At 49.6% G+C, this 16,742-nt stretch overlaps 1 protein-coding gene across 1 annotated transcript in view; it reads right to left on the bottom strand.

The window, feature by feature from the left end:
* LOC106574124 (sushi, nidogen and EGF-like domains 1) overlaps positions 1–16,742 on the bottom strand; it is a 125,135-nt gene that overhangs the window by 64,420 nt on the left and 43,973 nt on the right. The window contains exons 4-7 of the mRNA XM_045697462.2: positions 13,618–13,780; positions 12,425–12,550; positions 4,262–4,375; positions 2,757–2,870 (exon numbers count right to left, since the gene is read on the bottom strand). Coding sequence (XP_045553418.1) covers positions 2,757–2,870; positions 4,262–4,375; positions 12,425–12,550; positions 13,618–13,780 — 517 coding nt within the window. The remainder of the gene's footprint in view (positions 1–2,756; positions 2,871–4,261; positions 4,376–12,424; positions 12,551–13,617; positions 13,781–16,742) is intronic.

Below are 16,742 nucleotides of genomic sequence, written 5' to 3'. Positions count from 1 at the left end.
CATAATCTAATGTTTTGCTTTCGTTGTAAAGCCTTTTTGAAATCGGACAATGTGGTTAGATTAACGAGAGTCTTATCTATAAAATGGTGTATTACACTTGTATGTGTGAGAAATTTGAATTATGAGATTTTGGTGGTTTTGAATTTGCCGCCCTGCTATTTCACTGGCTGTTGAATAGTGTGTCCCGCAGGTGGGACGGTCACGTCCCACATACCCAAGAGAGGTTAAAAACAGTGTCCAAAGAAGGGCCAGATGTATACAGAATGGTGTCGTCTGCGTAGAGGTGCATCAGAGAATCACCAGCAGCAAGAGCGACATCATTGATGTATACAGAGAAAAGTGTCGGCCCAAGATTTGAACCCTGCGGCACACCCATAGAGACTGCCAGAGGTTCAGACAACAGGCCCTCCGATTTGGAACACTGAACTCTATCAGAGAAGTAGTTGGTGAACCAGGCGAGGCAGTCATTTGAGAAACCAAGGCTGTTGAGTCTGCCAATAAGAATACGGTGATTGACAGAGTCGAAAGCCTTGGCCAGGTCGATGAAGACGGCTGCTCAGTACTGTCTTTTATCCATGGCAGTTATGATGTCGTTTAGGACCTTGAGCGTGGCTGAGGTGCACCCATGACCAGCTCGGAAACCAGATTGCATAGCGGAGAAGGTTGGGTGGGATTCGAAATGGTCGGTGATCTGTTTGTTAACATTAATGTTACAGAGAGACCTGGCAGGAGGAGCAGAGAGACCTGGCAGGAGGAGCAGAGAGACCTGGCAGGAGGAGCAGAGAGACCTGGCAGGAGGTGCAGAAAGACCTGGCAGGAGGAGCAGAGAGACCTGTCAGGAGGAGCAGAGACACCTGGCAGGAGGAGCAGAGAGACCTGGCAGGAGGAGCAGAGAGACCTGGCAGGAGGAGCAGAGAGACCTGGCAGGAGGAGTGTTACAGAGAGACCAGGCAGGAGGAGCAGAGAGACCTGGCAGGAGGAGCAGAGAGACCTGGCAGGAGGAGCAGAGAGACCTGGCAGGAGGAGTGTTACAGAGAGACCTGGCAGGAGGAGTGTTACAGAGAGACCTGGCAGGAGGAGCAGTGAGACTTGGCAGGAGGAGCAGAGAGACCTGGCAGGAGGAGCAGAGAGACCTGGCAGGAGGAGTGTTACAGAGAGACCTGGCAGGAGGAGCAGAGAGACCTGTCAGGAGGAGTGTTACAGAGAGACCTGGCAGGAGGAGCAGAGAGACCTGGCAGGAGGAGCAGAGAGACCTAGCAGGAGGAGCAGAGAGACCTGGCAGGAGGAGTGTTACAGAGAGACCTGGCAGGAGGAGCAGAGAGACCTGGCAGGAGGAGCAGAGAGACCTGGCAGGAGGAGCAGAGAGACCTGGCAGGAGGAGTGTTACAGAAAGACCTGGCAGGAGGAGCAGAGAGACCTGTCAGGAGGAGCAGAGAGACCTGGCAGGAGGAGCAGAGAGACCTGGCAGGAGGAGCAGAGAGACCTGGCAGGAGGAGCAGAGAGACCTGACAGGAGGAGTGTTACAGACAGACCTGGCAGGAGGAGCAGAGAGACCTGGCAGGAGGAGCAGAGAGACCTGGCAGGAGGAGCAGAGAGACCTGGCAGGAGGAGTGTTACAGAAAGACCTGGCAGGAGGAGCAGAGAGACCTGTCAGGAGGAGCAGAGAGACCTGGCAGGAGGAGCAGAGAGACCTGGCAGGAGGAGTGTTACAGACAGACATGGCAGGAGGAGCAGAGAGACCTGGCAGGAGGAGCAGAGAGACCTGGCAGGAGGAGTGTTACAGACAGACCTGGCAGGAGGAGCAGAGAGACCTGGCAGGAGGAGCAGAGAGACCTGGCAGGAGGAGCAGAGAGACCTGGCAGGAGGAGTGTTACAGAGAGACCTGGCAGGAGGAGCAGAGAGACCTGGCAGGAGGAGCAGAGAGACCTGGCAGGAGGAGTGTTACAGACAGACCTGGCAGGAGGAGCAGAGAGACCTGGCAGGAGGGGCAGAGAGACCTGGCAGTGACCTGGTATGCATATTACAAGCAGAAGACCCTAAAGGAAATATCTTATCAGGTTTTGCATTGGCAGGTCAGGTGAAATCCAGCTTTTACAAGCTGACATCCTCTTTCCTGGCCCAGCAGAGCATGGGACAGAGAAGACCAGAGAGGAGAGAGGAGTGGGACAGAGAAGACCAGAGAGGAGAGAGGAGTGGGACAGAGAAGACCAGAGAGGAGAGAGGAGTGGGACAGAGAAGACCAGCGAGGAGAGAGGAGTGGGACAGAGAAGACCAGAGAGGAGAGAGGAGTGGGACAGAGAAGACCAGAGAGGAGAGAGGAGTGGGACAGAGAGGACTAGAGAGGAGAGAGGAGTGGGACAGAGAAGACCAGAGAGGAGAGAGGAGTGGGACAGAGAAGACCAGAGAGGAGAGAGGAGTGGGACAGAGAAGACCAGAGAGGAGAGAGGAGTGGGACAGAGAAGACCAGAGAGGAGAGAGGAGTGGGACAGAGAAGACCAGAGAGGAGAGAGGAGTGGGACAGAGAGGACTAGAGAGGAGAGAGGAGTGGGACAGAGAGGACTAGAGAGGAGAGAGGAGTGGGACAGAGAAGACCAGAGAGGAGAGAGGAGTGGAACAGAGACGAGCAGAGAGGAGAGAGGAGTGGAACAGAGACGAGCAGAGAGGAGAGAGGAGTGGAACAAGGTTGTGGGACAGATGTTTGTGTGATTGGGGTAAAGGTAGAGTAAGGAGAGAGGGAGGAAGAGAGGGTTTTGTACCTGTTTGGCAGACTGTCCCTGTAAACCCAGGTGGACACTGGCAGGTGAACATGTTAACCTGGTCTGAACAGGTACCTCCGTTCTGACAGGGGTAGGACGAACACTCCTCTACATCTACACACACACACACACACACACACACACACACACACACACACACACACACACACACACACACACACACACACACACACACACACACACACACACACACACACACAGAGAGAGAGAGAGACAGAGAGACATGAGGATGAATAGGGTGACTGCAGTATCAACACATACAAGACTGAATAAACCCAGGCTGATTTAGTAGAAGGTATTGAATTGTCCAGGAGGAGTGTTACAGAGAGACCTGGCAGGAGGAGCAGAGAGACCTGGCAGGAGGAGTGTTACAGAGAGACCTGGCAGGAGGAGCAGAGAGACCTGGCAGGAGGAGTGTTACAGAGAGACCTGGCAGGAGGAGCAGAGAGACCTGGCAGGAGGAGTGTTACAGAGAGACCTGGCAGGAGGAGCAGAAAGACCTGGCAGGAGGAGTGTTACAGAGAGACCTGGCAGGAGGAGCAGAGAGACCTGGCAGGAGGAGCAGAAAGACCTGGCAGGAGGAGCAGAGAGACCTGGCAGGAGGAGCAGAGAGACCTGGCAGGAGGAGTGTTACAGAGAGACCTGTCAGGAGGAGCAGAGAGACCTGGCAGGAGGAGCAGAGAGACCTGGCAGGAGGAGTGTTACAGACAGACCTGGCAGGAGGAGCAGAGAGACCTGGCAGGAGGAGCAGAGAGACCTGGCAGTGACCTGGTATGCATATTACAAGCAGATGACCCTAAAGGAAATATCTTATCAGGTTTTGCATTGGCAGGTCAGGTGAAATCCAGCTTTTACAAGCTGACATCCTCTTTCCTGGCCCAGCAGAGCATGGGACAGAGAAGACCAGAGAGGAGAGAGGAGTGGGACAGAGAAGACCAGAGAGGAGAGAGGAGTGGGACAGAGAAGACCAGAGAGGAGAGAGGAGTGGGACAGAGAAGACCAGAGAGGAGAGAGGAGTGGGACAGAGAAGACCAGAGAGGAGAGAGGAGTGGGACAGAGAAGACCAGAGAGGAGAGAGGAGTGGGACAGAGAAGACCAGAGAGGAGAGAGGAGTGGGACAGAGAAGACCAGAGAGGAGAGAGGAGTGGGACAGAGAAGACCAGAGAGGAGAGAGGAGTGGGACAGAGAGGACTAGAGAGGAGAGAGGAGTGGGACAGAGAAGACCAGAGAGGAGAGAGGAGTGGGGCAGAGACCAGAGAGGAGCAGAGAGGAGTGGGACAGAGACCAGAGAGGAGCAGAGAGGAGCAGAGAGGAGTGGGACAGAGACCAGAGAGGAGAGGGACAGAGAAGACCAGAGAGGAGAGAGGAGTGGAACAGAGACGAGCAGAGAGGAGAGAGGAGTGGAACAAGGTTGTGGGACAGATGTTTGTGTGATTGGGGTAAAGGTAGAGTAAGGAGAGAGGGAGGAAGAGAGGGTTTTGTACCTGTTTGGCAGAGTGTCCCTGTAAACCCAGGTGGACACTGGCAGGTGAACCCGTTAACCTGGTCTGAACAGGTACCTCCGTTCTGACAGGGGTAGGACGAACACTCCTCTACATCTACACACACACACACACACACACACACACACACACACACACACACACACACACACACACACACACACACACACACACAGAGAGAGAGAGAGACAGGGAGACATGAGGATGAATAGGGTGACTGCAGTATCAACACATACAAGACTGAATAAACCCAGGCTGATTTAGTAGAAGGTATTGAATTGTCCAGGAGGAGTGTTACAGAGAGACCTGGCAGGAGGAGCAGAGAGACCTGGCAGGAGGAGTGTTACAGAGAGACCTGGCAGGAGGAGCAGAAAGACATGGCAGGAGGATTGTTACAGAGAGACCTGGCAGGAGGAGCAGAGAGACCTGGCAGGAGGAGCAGAAAGACCTGGCAGGAGGAGTGTTACAGAGAGACCTGGCAGGAGGAGCAGAAAGACCTGGCAGGAGGAGTGTTACAGAGAGACCTGGCAGGAGGAGCAGAGAGACCTGGCAGGAGGAGTGTTACAGAGAGACCTGGCAGGAGGAGCAGAAAGACCTGGCAGGAGGAGCAGAAAGACCTGGCAGGAGGAGCAGAAAGACCTGGCAGGAGGAGTGTTACAGAGAGACCTGGCAGGAGGAGCAGAGAGACCTGGCAGGAGGAGCAGAAAGACCTGGCAGGAGGAGTGTTACAGAGAGACCTGGCAGGAGGAGCAGAGAGACCTGGCAGGAGGAGCAGAGAGACCTGGCAGGAGGAGCAGAAAGACCTGGCAGGAGGAGCAGAGAGACCTGGCAGGAGGAGCAGAGAGACCTGGCAGGAGGAGTGTTACAGAAAGACCTGGCAGGAGGAGCAGAGAGACCTGGAAGGAGGAGCAGAGAGACCTGGCAGGAGGAGTGTTACAGAGAGACCTGTCAGCAGGAGCAGAGAGACCTGGCAGGAGGAGCAGAGAGACCTGGCAGGAGGAGCAGAGAGACCTGGCAGGAGGAGCAGAAAGACCTGGCAGGAGGAGTGTTACAGAGAGACCTGGCAGGAGGAGTAGAGAGACCTGGCAGGAGGAGTGTTACAGAGAGACCTGTCAGGAGGAGCAGAGAGACCTGGCAGGAGGAGCAGAGAGACCTGGCAGGAGGAGCAGAGAGACCTGGCAGGAGGAGCAGAGAGACCTGGCAGGAGGAGCAGAGAGACCTGGAAGGAGGAGCAGAGAGACCTGGCAGGAGGAGTGTTACAGAGAGACCTGTCAGCAGGAGCAGAGAGACCTGGCAGGAGGAGCAGAGAGACCTGGCAGGAGGAGCAGAGAGACCTGGCAGGAGGAGCAGAAAGACCTGGCAGGAGGAGTGTTACAGAGAGACCTGGCAGGAGGAGCAGAGAGACCTGGCAGGAGGAGCAGAGAGACCTGGCAGTGACCTGGTATGCATATTACAAGCAGATGACCCTAAAGGAAATATCTTATCAGGTTTTGCATTGGCAGGTCAGGTGAAATCCAGCTTTTACAAGCTGACATCCTCTTTCCTGGCCCAGCAGAGCATGGGACAGAGAAGACCAGAGAGGAGAGAGGAGTGGGACAGAGAAGACCAGAGAGGAGAGAGGAGTGGGACAGAGAAGACCAGAGAGGAGAGAGGAGTGGGACAGAGAGGACTAGAGAGGAGAGAGGAGTGGGACAGAGAAGACCAGAGAGGAGAGAGGAGTGGGACAGAGAAGACCAGAGAGGAGAGAGGAGTGGGACAGAGAAGACCAGAGAGGAGAGAGGAGTGGGACAGAGAAGACCAGAGAGGAGAGAGGAGTGGGACAGAGAAGACCAGAGAGGAGAGAGGAGTGGGACAGAGAAGACCAGAGAGGAGAGAGGAGTGGGACAGAGAAGACCAGAGAGGAGAGAGGAGTGGGACAGAGAAGACCAGAGAGGAGAGAGGAGTGGGACAGAGCGGACTAGAGAGGAGAGAGGAGTGGGACAGAGAAGACCAGCAGAGAGGAGAGAGGAGTGGGACAGAGAAGACCAGAGAGGAGAGAGGAGTGGGACAGAGAGCACTAGAGAGGAGAGAGGAGTGGGACAGAGAGCACTAGAGAGGAGAGAGGAGTGGGACAGAGAAGACCAGAGAGGAGAGAGGAGTGGGACAGAGAAGACCAGCAGAGAGGAGAGAGGAGTGGGACAGAGAGCACTAGAGAGGAGAGAGGAGTGGGACAGAGAGCACTAGAGAGGAGAGAGGAGTGGGACAGAGAAGACCAGAGAGGAGAGAGGAGTGGGGCAGAGACCAGAGAGGAGCAGAGAGGAGTGGGACAGAGACCAGAGAGGAGCAGAGAGGAGCAGAGAGGAGTGGGACAGAGAGGAGTGGGACAGAGACCAGAGAGGAGAGAGGAGTGGGACAGAGACGAGCAGAGAGGAGTGGGACAGAGACCAGAGAGGAGCAGAGAGGAGTGAGGAATGGGACAGAGACCAGAGAGGAGAGAGGAGTGGGACAGAGACCAGAGGGACAGAGACCAGAGAGGAGCAGAGAGGAGTGGGACAGAGACCAGAGAGGAGTGGGACAGAGACCAGAGAGGAGAGAGGAGTGGGACAGAGACCAGAGAGGAGAGGGACAGAGACCAGAGGGACAGAGACCAGAGAGGAGAGAGGAGTAGGACAGAGACCAGAGAGGAGCAGAGAGGAGCATACCTGATTCCCAAATCAACCGATAGCCCTTAACCCCTAGCCCCCTAGCCCCTAACCTCTAGCCCTTAACCCCTAGCCCCTAACCTCTAGCCCTTAACCCCTATTCCCTAACCTCTAGCCCTTAACCCCTATTCCCTAACCCCTAACCAGTAGCCCCTAACCCTTAACCCCTAGCCCCTAATCCCTAGCCCCTAACCAGTAGCCCCTAACTCTTAACCCCTAGCCCCTAGCCAATAATCCCTAGCCCCTAACCAGTAGCCCCTAGCCCCTAATCCCTAGCCCCTAACCAGTAGCCCCTAACCCTTAATCCCTAGCCCCTAGCCCCTTACCCCCTAGCCCCTAACCAGTAGCCCCTAACCCTTAACCCCTAGCCCCTAGCCCCTAATCCCTAGCCCCTAACCAGTAGCCCCTAACCCTTAACCCCTAGCCCCTAGCCCCTAGCCCCTAATCCCTAGCCCCTAACCAGTAACCCTTAACCCCTAGCCCCTAATCCCTAGCCCCTAACCAGTAGCCCCTAACCCTTAACCCCTAATCCCTAGCCCCTAACCAGTAGCCCCTAACCCTTAACCCCTAGCCCCTAATCCCTAGCCCCTAACCAGTAGCCCCTAACTCTTAACCCCTAGCCCCTAGCCAATAATCCCTAGCCCCTAACCAGTAGCCCCTAGCCCCTAGCCCCTAATCCCTAGCCCCTAACCAGTAGCCCATAACCCTTAATCCCTAGCCCCTAGCCCCTAACCCCTAGCCCCTAACCAGTAGCCCCTAACCCTTAACCCCTAGCCCCTAGCCCCTAATCCCTAGCCCCTAACCAGTAGCCCCTAACCCTTAACCCCTAGCCCCTAGCCCCTAACCCCTAGCCCCTAACCAGTAGCCCCTAACCCTTAACCCCTAGCCCCTAGCCCCTAATCTCTAGCCCCTAACCAGTAGCCCCTAACCCTTAACCCCTAGCCCCAAACCCCCAGCCCCTAATACCTAGCCCTTACGCCTAGAGCAGAGAAGAGAGAGGGGGTGGGGGCCCTGTCCAGTAAACCTCCAGCCCCTACTCACTAGATCTAAAAGAGTATATACTCTGTATGTACTGTGTATATTTTTATACAGTTGAAGTCGGAAGTTTACATACACTTTAGCCAAATACATGTAAACTCAGTTTTTCACAATTCATGATATTTAATCCTAGTAAAAATTCCCTGTTTTACGTCAGTTAGGATCACCACTTTACTTGAAGAATGTGAAATGTCAGAATAATAGTAATGAGAATTATTTATTTCAGCTTTTATTTCTTTCATCACACTCCCAGTGGGTCAGAAGTTTACATAAACTCAATTAGTATTTGGTAGCATTGCCTTTAAATTGTTTAACTTGGGTCAAACGTTTCGGGTAGCCTTCCACAAGCTTCCCACAAAAAGTTGGGTGAATTTCGGCCCATTCCTCCTGACAGAGCTGCTGTAACTGAGTCAGGTTTGTAAGGCCTCCTTGCTCGCACACATTTTTTCAGTTCTGCCCACAAATGTTCTATGGGATTGACGTCAGGGCTTTGTGATGGCCACTCCAATACCTTGACTTTGTTGTCCTTAACTTCTCTAGGAAAGGGGGGCAGTATTGAGTAGCTTGGATGAAAAGCATGCCCAAAGTAAAATGCCTGCTACTCAGGCCCAAAAGCTAGAATATGAAATCTGAGGTTTGTAGTTTTTCAAGTGATTGCCTATCCAATATACAGTGTCTGTGGGGTCATATTGCACTTCCTAAGGCTTCCACTAGATGTCAACAGTCTTTAAAACGTTGTTTCAGGCTTCTACTGTGAATGGGGAGAGAATAAGAGCTGATTCAGTCAGGTGTCTGGAAAATTGGCGTGAGCTCAATGATGCGCGCGGCTGTGAGCGCGAGCTGCCTTTCCTTTCAAATCTAAAGACAAAGGAATTGTCCGGTTGGAATATTATTGAATATTTATGATAAAAACATCCTAAAGATTGATTCTATACATCGTTTGACATGTTTCTACGAACTGTAATGTAACTATTTAGGCTTTTCGTCTGGACTAAACTCGCGTGCTTAGTGAATTTGGAGTGCTGGACTAAACGCGCAAACAAAATGGAGGTATTTGGACATAAAGATGAACTTTATCGAACAAAACAAACATTTATTGTGGAACTGGGATTCCTGGGAGTGCATTCCGATGAAGATCATCAAAGGTAAGTGAATATTTATAATGCTATTTCTGACTTCTGTTGACTCCACAACATGGCGGGTATCTGTACGGCTTGTTTTGATGTCTGAGCGCTGTACTCAGATTATTGCAAAGTTTGCTTTCGCCGTAAAGCTTTTTTGAAATCTGACACAGCGGTTGCATTAAGGAGAAGTTTATCTATAATTCTGTGCATAACACTTGTATCTTTTATCAGAGTTTATGATGAGTATTTCTGTAAATTGATGTGCTCAATCACCGGGGGTTTGGAGGCAAAACATTTCTGAACATTACACGCCAATGTAAAATGGGTTTTTTGGATATAAATATGAACTTTATCGAGCAAAACATACATGTATTGTGTAACATGAAGTCCTATGAGTGCCATCTGATGAAGATCATCAAAGGTTAATGATTAATTATAGCTGTATTTCTGGTTTTTGTGACGCCTCTCCTTGCTTGGAAAATGGCTGTGTGGTTTTTCTTGTCTAGGTGCTGTCCTAACATAATCTAATGCTATGCTTTCGCCGTAAAGCCTTTTTGAAATCGGACACTGTGGTTGGATTAACAATAAGTCTATCTTTAAAATGGTGTATAATACTTGTATGTGTGAGAAATTTGAATTATGAGATTTTTGCTAGCGTCCCACATTTCCCAGAGAGGTTAAGCCTTTTTGCCACAACTTTGGAAGTATGCTTGGGGCCATTGTTCATTTGGAAGGCCCATTTGTGACCAAGCTTTAACTCCCTGACTGATGTCTTTAGATGTTGCTTCAATGTATCCACATAATTTTCCTTCCTCATGATGCCATGTATTTTGTGAAGTGCACCAGTCCCTCCTGCTGCAAAGCACCCCCACAACATGATGCTGCCACCCCCGTGCTTCACGGTTGGGATGGTGTTCTTTGGCTTGCAAGCCTCCCCCTTTTTCCTCCAAACATAACGATGGTCATTATGACCAAACAGGTATATTTTTGTTTCATCAGACCAGAGGACATTTCTCCAAAAAGTACGATCTTTGTCCCCCTGTGCAGTTGCAAACCGTAGTCTGGCTTTATTATGGCGGTTTTGGAGCAGTGGCTTCTTCCTTGCTGAGTGGCCTTTCAGGTTATGTCAATATAGGACTTGTTTTACTGTGGATATAGATACTTTTGTGCCTGTTTCCTCCAGCATCTTCACAAGGTCATTTGCTGTTGTTCTGGGATTGATTTGCATTTTTCGCACCAAAGTACGTTCATCTCTAGGACACAGAACGTGTCTCCTTCCTGAGCGGTATGACGGCTGCGTGGTCCCATGGTGTTTATACTTGCGTACTATTGTTTGTACAGATGAACGTGGTACCTTCAGGCGTTTGGAAATTATTTTTACATTTTACATTTTAGTCATTTAGCAGACGCTCTTATCCAGAGCGACTTACAGTAGTGAATGCATACATTTCATTTCTAAACATTATTATATATTTTTTTTAAATTGCTCCCAAGGATGAACCAGACTTGTGGAGTCTGATTTATTTTGATTATCCCATGATGTCAAGGAAAGAGGCACTGAGTTTGAAGGTAGGACTTAAAATACATCCACAGGTACACCTCCAATTGACTCAAATGATGTCAATTAGCTTATCAGAAGCTTCTAAAGCCATTTTCTGGAATTTTCCAAGCTGTTAAAAGGCACAGTCAACTTAGTGTATGTAAACTTCTGAGCCACTGGAATTGTGATACAGTGAATTATAAGTGAAATAATCATTCTCTCTACTATTATTCTGACATTTCACATTCTTAAAATAAAGTGGTGATCCTAACTGACCTAAGACAGGGAATTTCTACTGGGATTAATTGTCAGGAATTGTGAAAAACTGAATTTAAATGTATTTGGCTAAGGTGTATGTGAACTTCCGACTTCAACTGTATACACAAGTATGTGAACATCCCTTCAAATCAGGGGAATCAGCTATTTCAGCCACACCCGTTGCTGACAGGTTTATAAAATGTAGCACACAGCCATGCACTCTCCATAGACAAACATTGGCAGTAGAATGGCCCGTACTGAAGAGCTCAATGACTTTCAACGTGGCACCGTCATAGGATGCCACCTTTCCAACAAGTCAGTTCATCAAATTTCTGCCCTGCTAGAGCTGCCCCGGCCAACTGTAAGTGCTGTTATTGTGAAGTGGAAATGTCTAGGAGCAACAACGGCTCTGCTGCAAAGTGGTAGGCCACACAAGCTCACAGAACAGGAATGCGGGTGCTGAATGCACATTGCGTCTAAAAATCCTCTGTCCTCTGTCACTACTGAGTTCCAAACTGCCTCTGGAAGCAACGTCAGCACAATAACTGTTCATCGGGAGCATCATGAAATCGGTTTCCATGGCCGAGCAGCCACACATAAGCCTAAGATAACCATATGCAAAGCCAAGCGTCGGCTGGAGTGGTGTAAAGCTCGCCGCCATTGGACTCTGGAGCAGTGGAAACACGTTCTCAGGAGTCATGAATCACGCTTCACCGTCTGGCAGTCTGACGGACGAGTCTGGGTTTGGTGAATGCCAGGCAAATGCTACCTGACAGATGGCATAGGGCCAACTGTAAAGTTTGGTGGAGGGGAATAATAGTCTGGGGATGATTTTCATGATTCGGGCGCCTTAGTTCCAGTGAAGGGAAATCTTAAGGCCACAGCATACAATGACATTCCAGATGATTCTGTGCTTCCAACTTTGTGGCAACAGTTTAGGGAAGGCCCTTCCCTTTTTCAGCATGTAAAATGCCCCAGTGCACAAAGCAAGGTCCATACAGAAATGTTTTGTTGAGATCAGTGTGGAAGAACTTAACTAGCCTGCACAGAGCACTGACCTCAACCCCATTGAACACCTTTGGGATGAAATGGAACGCCGACTGCGAGCCAGACCTAATCGTTCAACATCGGGGCCCGACCTCACTAATGCTCTTGTGGCTGAATGGAAGCAAGTCCCTGCAGCAATTTCTAGTGGAAAGCCTTCCCAGAAGAGTGGAGGCTGTTATAGCAGCAAAACGGGGGCCAACTCCATATTAATACCCATGATTTTAGAATGAGATGTTCACATACTTTTGGTCATGTAATGTATGTATGAAATACGCATTGATACATCCAACCCAAAGGTTTAAAACATATTTACCAGTCAGTTCCCGAAAACATGTCTTTAAACCTATCAAATCCTCTCAAATCTAGGTGCTATGGGGTTGTTTCTAAACAGGGTCTGTATTTATGGTTCCGCGGCAGAACGGAGCAGAGTGACTGTGGTCAAAGGTCACCGACTGACCTATCTGGCACCGTGGTCCGGTGAAGCCAGCCAGACAGGAGCAGGTGAAGGAAGGGTTTCCGGTGATGCAGTCGTCTATACAGCGACCTCCGTTCAGACAGGGTCGAAGGTGTGGGCACACAGACGCTGTGGAGGAGAAATAGAGCAGTTAGTTAGTGAGGAGGAGGGATAGGACAGCTAGTTAGTGAGGAGGAGGGATAGAACAGCTAGTTAGTGAGGAGGAGAGATAGAACAGCTATTTAGTGAGGAGGAGAGATATAACAGCTAGTTAGTGAGGAGAGATTGAAGAGCTAGTTAGTAAGGAGGAGAGATATAAGAGCTAGTTAGTGAGGTGGAGAGCTATAACAGCTAGTTAGTGAGGAGGAGAGCTATAACAGCTAGTTAGTGAGGAGGAGGGATAGAACAGCTAGTTAGTGAGGAGGAGGGATAGAACAGCTAGTTAGTGAGGAGGAGGGATAGAACAGCTAGTTAGTGAGGAGGAGGGATAGAACAGCTAGTTAGTGAGGAGGAGAGATAGAACAGCTAGTTAGTGAGGAGGAGGGATAGAACAGCTAGTTAGTGAGGAGGAGGGATAGAACAGCTAGTTAGTGAGGAGGAGGGATAGAACAGCTAGTTAGTGAGGAGGAGGGATAGAACAGCTAGTTAGTGAGGAGGAGAGAAGTCATGCAGCATCAGTTCAACAAAATGCTAGTCCCATACATCATGCAGCATCAGTCCTAGTCCCATACATCATGCAGCATCAGTCCTAGTCCCATACGTCATGCAGCATCAGTCCTAGTCCCGTATGTCATGCAGCATCAGTCCTAGTCCCGTACGTCATGCAGCATCAGTCCTAGTCCCATACGTCATGCAGCATCAGTCCTACAAAACGCTAGTCCCATACGTCATGCAGCATCAGTCCTACAAAACGCTAGTCCCATACGTCATGCAGCATCAGTCCTAGTCCCGTATGTCATGCAGCATCAGTCCTAGTCCCATACGCCATGCAGCATCAGTCCTACCAAACGCTAGTCCAGCTAAGACAATGGAGGATAGGGTACATCAGACGAATGTTGTGTCAAATCAAATCACAATTTGATCATCTCACATTTATATTAAAGTGCATTTAACAATCGTCACAACACACTTCATTTAAATTTTTTATTTTTTTATCATAATGACTAAATATCCATCCTATCCCTCCTCCATCTTACCAGAGTCGTTGCATCCGCCCACCTCCACCTGGGCGTTGTCAATACGGAACACCCATCTCCCGGGGTAACCCACATTGGTGGTTCCCTCCACATCCACGACATCATCAGTACGAGACCCCGGGATGTTGAAGTAACGTTTCCCGTCGCCGGCGTTAAAACCTGCCTAGGAGCAGATACTGAGTTACAGTTTAGAGTGATGCTGAAGAGAGACCACCCTTAAAGACATGCTCCGGGTGATGCTGAAGAGACCACCCTTAAAGACATGTCCCGGGTGATGCTGAAGAGACCACCCTTAAAGACATGTCCCAGGTGATGCTGAAGAGACCACCCTTAAAGACATGTCCCGGGTGATGCTGAAGAGAGACCACCCTTAAAGACATGTCCCGGGTGATGCTGAAGAGACCACCCTTAAAGACATGTCCCGGGTGATGCTGAAGAGACCACCCTTAAAGACATGTCCCGGGTGATGCTGAAGAGACCAGCCTTAAAGACATGCTCCGGGTGATGCTGAAGAGACCACCCTTAAAGACATGCTCCGGGTGAGGCTGAAGAGAGACCACCCTTAAAGACATGTCCCGGGTGATGCTGAAGAGACCACCCTTAAAGACATGCTCCGGGTGATGCTGAAGAGAGACCACCCTTAAAGACATGTCCCGGGTGAGGCTGAAGAGACCACCCTTAAAGACATCCTCCGGGTGATGCTGAAGAGACCACCCTTAAAGACATGTCCCGGGTGATGCTGAAGAGACCACCCTTAAAGACATGCTCCGGGTGATGCTGAAGAGACCACCCTTAAAGACATGCTCCGGACGGAACTTTGGCAACGACTAAGTATTTTTAAACCTCCCGCTTTGGGCTGGATGTGTCCATGTGTAGTTTATATATGCATAATCTAGAAGCAGAATTACACTATTACCTCAATTAGCCATGAAATCCCTAGTTTGAAAGCAATTGTTTTTCTGACCTAGAGAGAGAGAGAAAGAGAGAGGGAAACAGAGAGAGAGAAAGAGAGATGGGGAGAGAGAGAGAGAGACAGAGAGAGAGAGAGACAGAGAGATAGAGAGAGAAAGAGAGAGAGAGAAAGAGAGAGAGAGAGAGAGAGAGAGAGAGAGAGAGAGGAGAGAGAGAGAGAGAGAAATGACGTGGTGCAGATATGTTAGCTAGTAGGCAATTTTCAGGGACCACTTTTGGCTTCTGAGCGCTACTTTCAGAACTACTGGCTAAAAACAAATATATGAAAGTTCTGGAGAATCTCTTTAATCTGTGTCCCAAGGGCCCGTATGGCTCTGTTCAAAAGTAGTGCACTTTATAGGGAATGTAGGGCGCCATTAGGGTCACGACCTTAGAAAAAGTGGGATACTTCATCTAAATCGCCTTATAGGTGTATGAGCTGTCTGAATACACTTTCTAATTACAACTACTAACACACCTCAATGAAAAATCCCACCAGAGAGCAAAAAGAAAAGCCTGTATGAGAGTTCCAAAGGAAGCTTACGGTAAGATCTCAATGGCCAGCCATGTTGTCTGAGAATTTTAATTCAACCTGAAATCGCAATCTCAAATTTCCAAGTCCCTAAGAGGCTCAAATCCGGGTGAAGCATTCTATTGTTTCCTCATGGGACTGCTATATACTGACTATACTAAACATTAGGAACACCTCCCACCCTCCTTTTGCCCTCAGAACAGCCTCAATTCGTTGGGGCATGGACTCTACAAGGTGTCGACAGCGTTCCACAGGGAGACTGGCCCATGTTGACTCAAATTGGCTGGATGTCCTTTTGGCGGTGGACCACTCTTGATACACACGGGAAACTGTTGGAGTGTGAAAAAACCCAGCAACGTTACAGTTCTTGACACCAACCATTGCGCCTGGCACCTACTACCATACCCCCCGTTCAAAGGCACTTACATTTCTTGTCTTGTCCATTCACACTCTGAATGGCACACATACACAATCCATGTCTCAATTGTCTCAAGGCTTAAAAATCCTTCTTTAACCATGTCTCCTCCTCCTTCATCAACACTGATATGAAGTGGATTTAAAAAGTGACATCAATAAGGGATCATAGCTTTCACCTGGATTCACCTGGTCAGTTACATAACTATTCACACCACTGAGTCAATACATGTTGGAATCACCATTGGCAGAGATTACAGCTGAGTCTTTCTGGGTAAGTCTCTAAGAGCTTTGCACACCTGGATTGTACAATATTTGCACATAATTTTTGTATTTATTCTTCAAGCTGTCAAATTGGTCGTTGATCATTGCTTGACAACCATTTTCAAGTCTTGCCATAGATTTTCAAGCAGATTAAAGTTTTTTTTTTAAATCCCTACAGCATCATGCTGCCACCACCATGCTTCACCGTAGGGATGGTGCCAGGTTTCCTCCAGATGTGACGCTTGGCTTTCAGACCAAAGAGTTCAATCTTGGTTTCATCAGACCAGAGAATGTTGTTTCTCATTGTCTGAGAGTCTTTATGTGACTTTTGGCAAACTCCAAGAGGGCTGTCATGTGCCTTTTACTGATGAGTGGCTTCCATCTGGCCACTCTACCATAAAGGCCTGATTGGTGGAGTGCTGCAGAGATGGTTGTACTTCTGGAAGGTTCTCCCGTCTCCACAGAGGAACTCTGGAGCTCTGTCAGAGTGACTATCGGGTTCTTGGCCACCTCCCTGACCAAGGTCCTTCGCCCCCGATTGCTCAGTTTGGCCGGGCGGCCAGCTCTAGGAAGAGTCTGGGTGGTTCCAAACTTCTTCCATTTAAGAATGATGGAGGCCACTGTGTTCTTGGGGACCTTCAATGCTGCAGAAATGTTTTGGTACCCTTCCCCAGATCTGTGCCTCGACACAATCCTGTCTCGGAGCTCTACAGACAATTCCTTCGACCTCATGGCTTGGTTTTTTGCTCTGACATGCACTGTCAACTGTAGGACCTTATATAGACAGGTCTGTGCCTTTCCAAACCATGTCCAATCAACTGAATTTACCACAGGTGGACTCCAATCAGGTTGTAGAAACATCTCAAGGATGATCAATGGAAACAGGATTAACCTGAGCTCAATTTCGAGTCTCATAGAAAAGGGTCTGAATACTCAAGTAAATAAGGTGTTTGTTATTCTTAAT

Source organism: Salmo salar, chromosome 16 (assembly GCF_965601325.2).
Source record: "Salmo salar chromosome 16, fSalSal1, whole genome shotgun sequence".
Lineage (NCBI taxonomy): Eukaryota > Metazoa > Chordata > Actinopteri > Salmoniformes > Salmonidae > Salmo > Salmo salar.
Note: the sequence above shows the minus strand (reverse complement) of the source record. Positions and strands in the feature narration are given on the sequence as shown.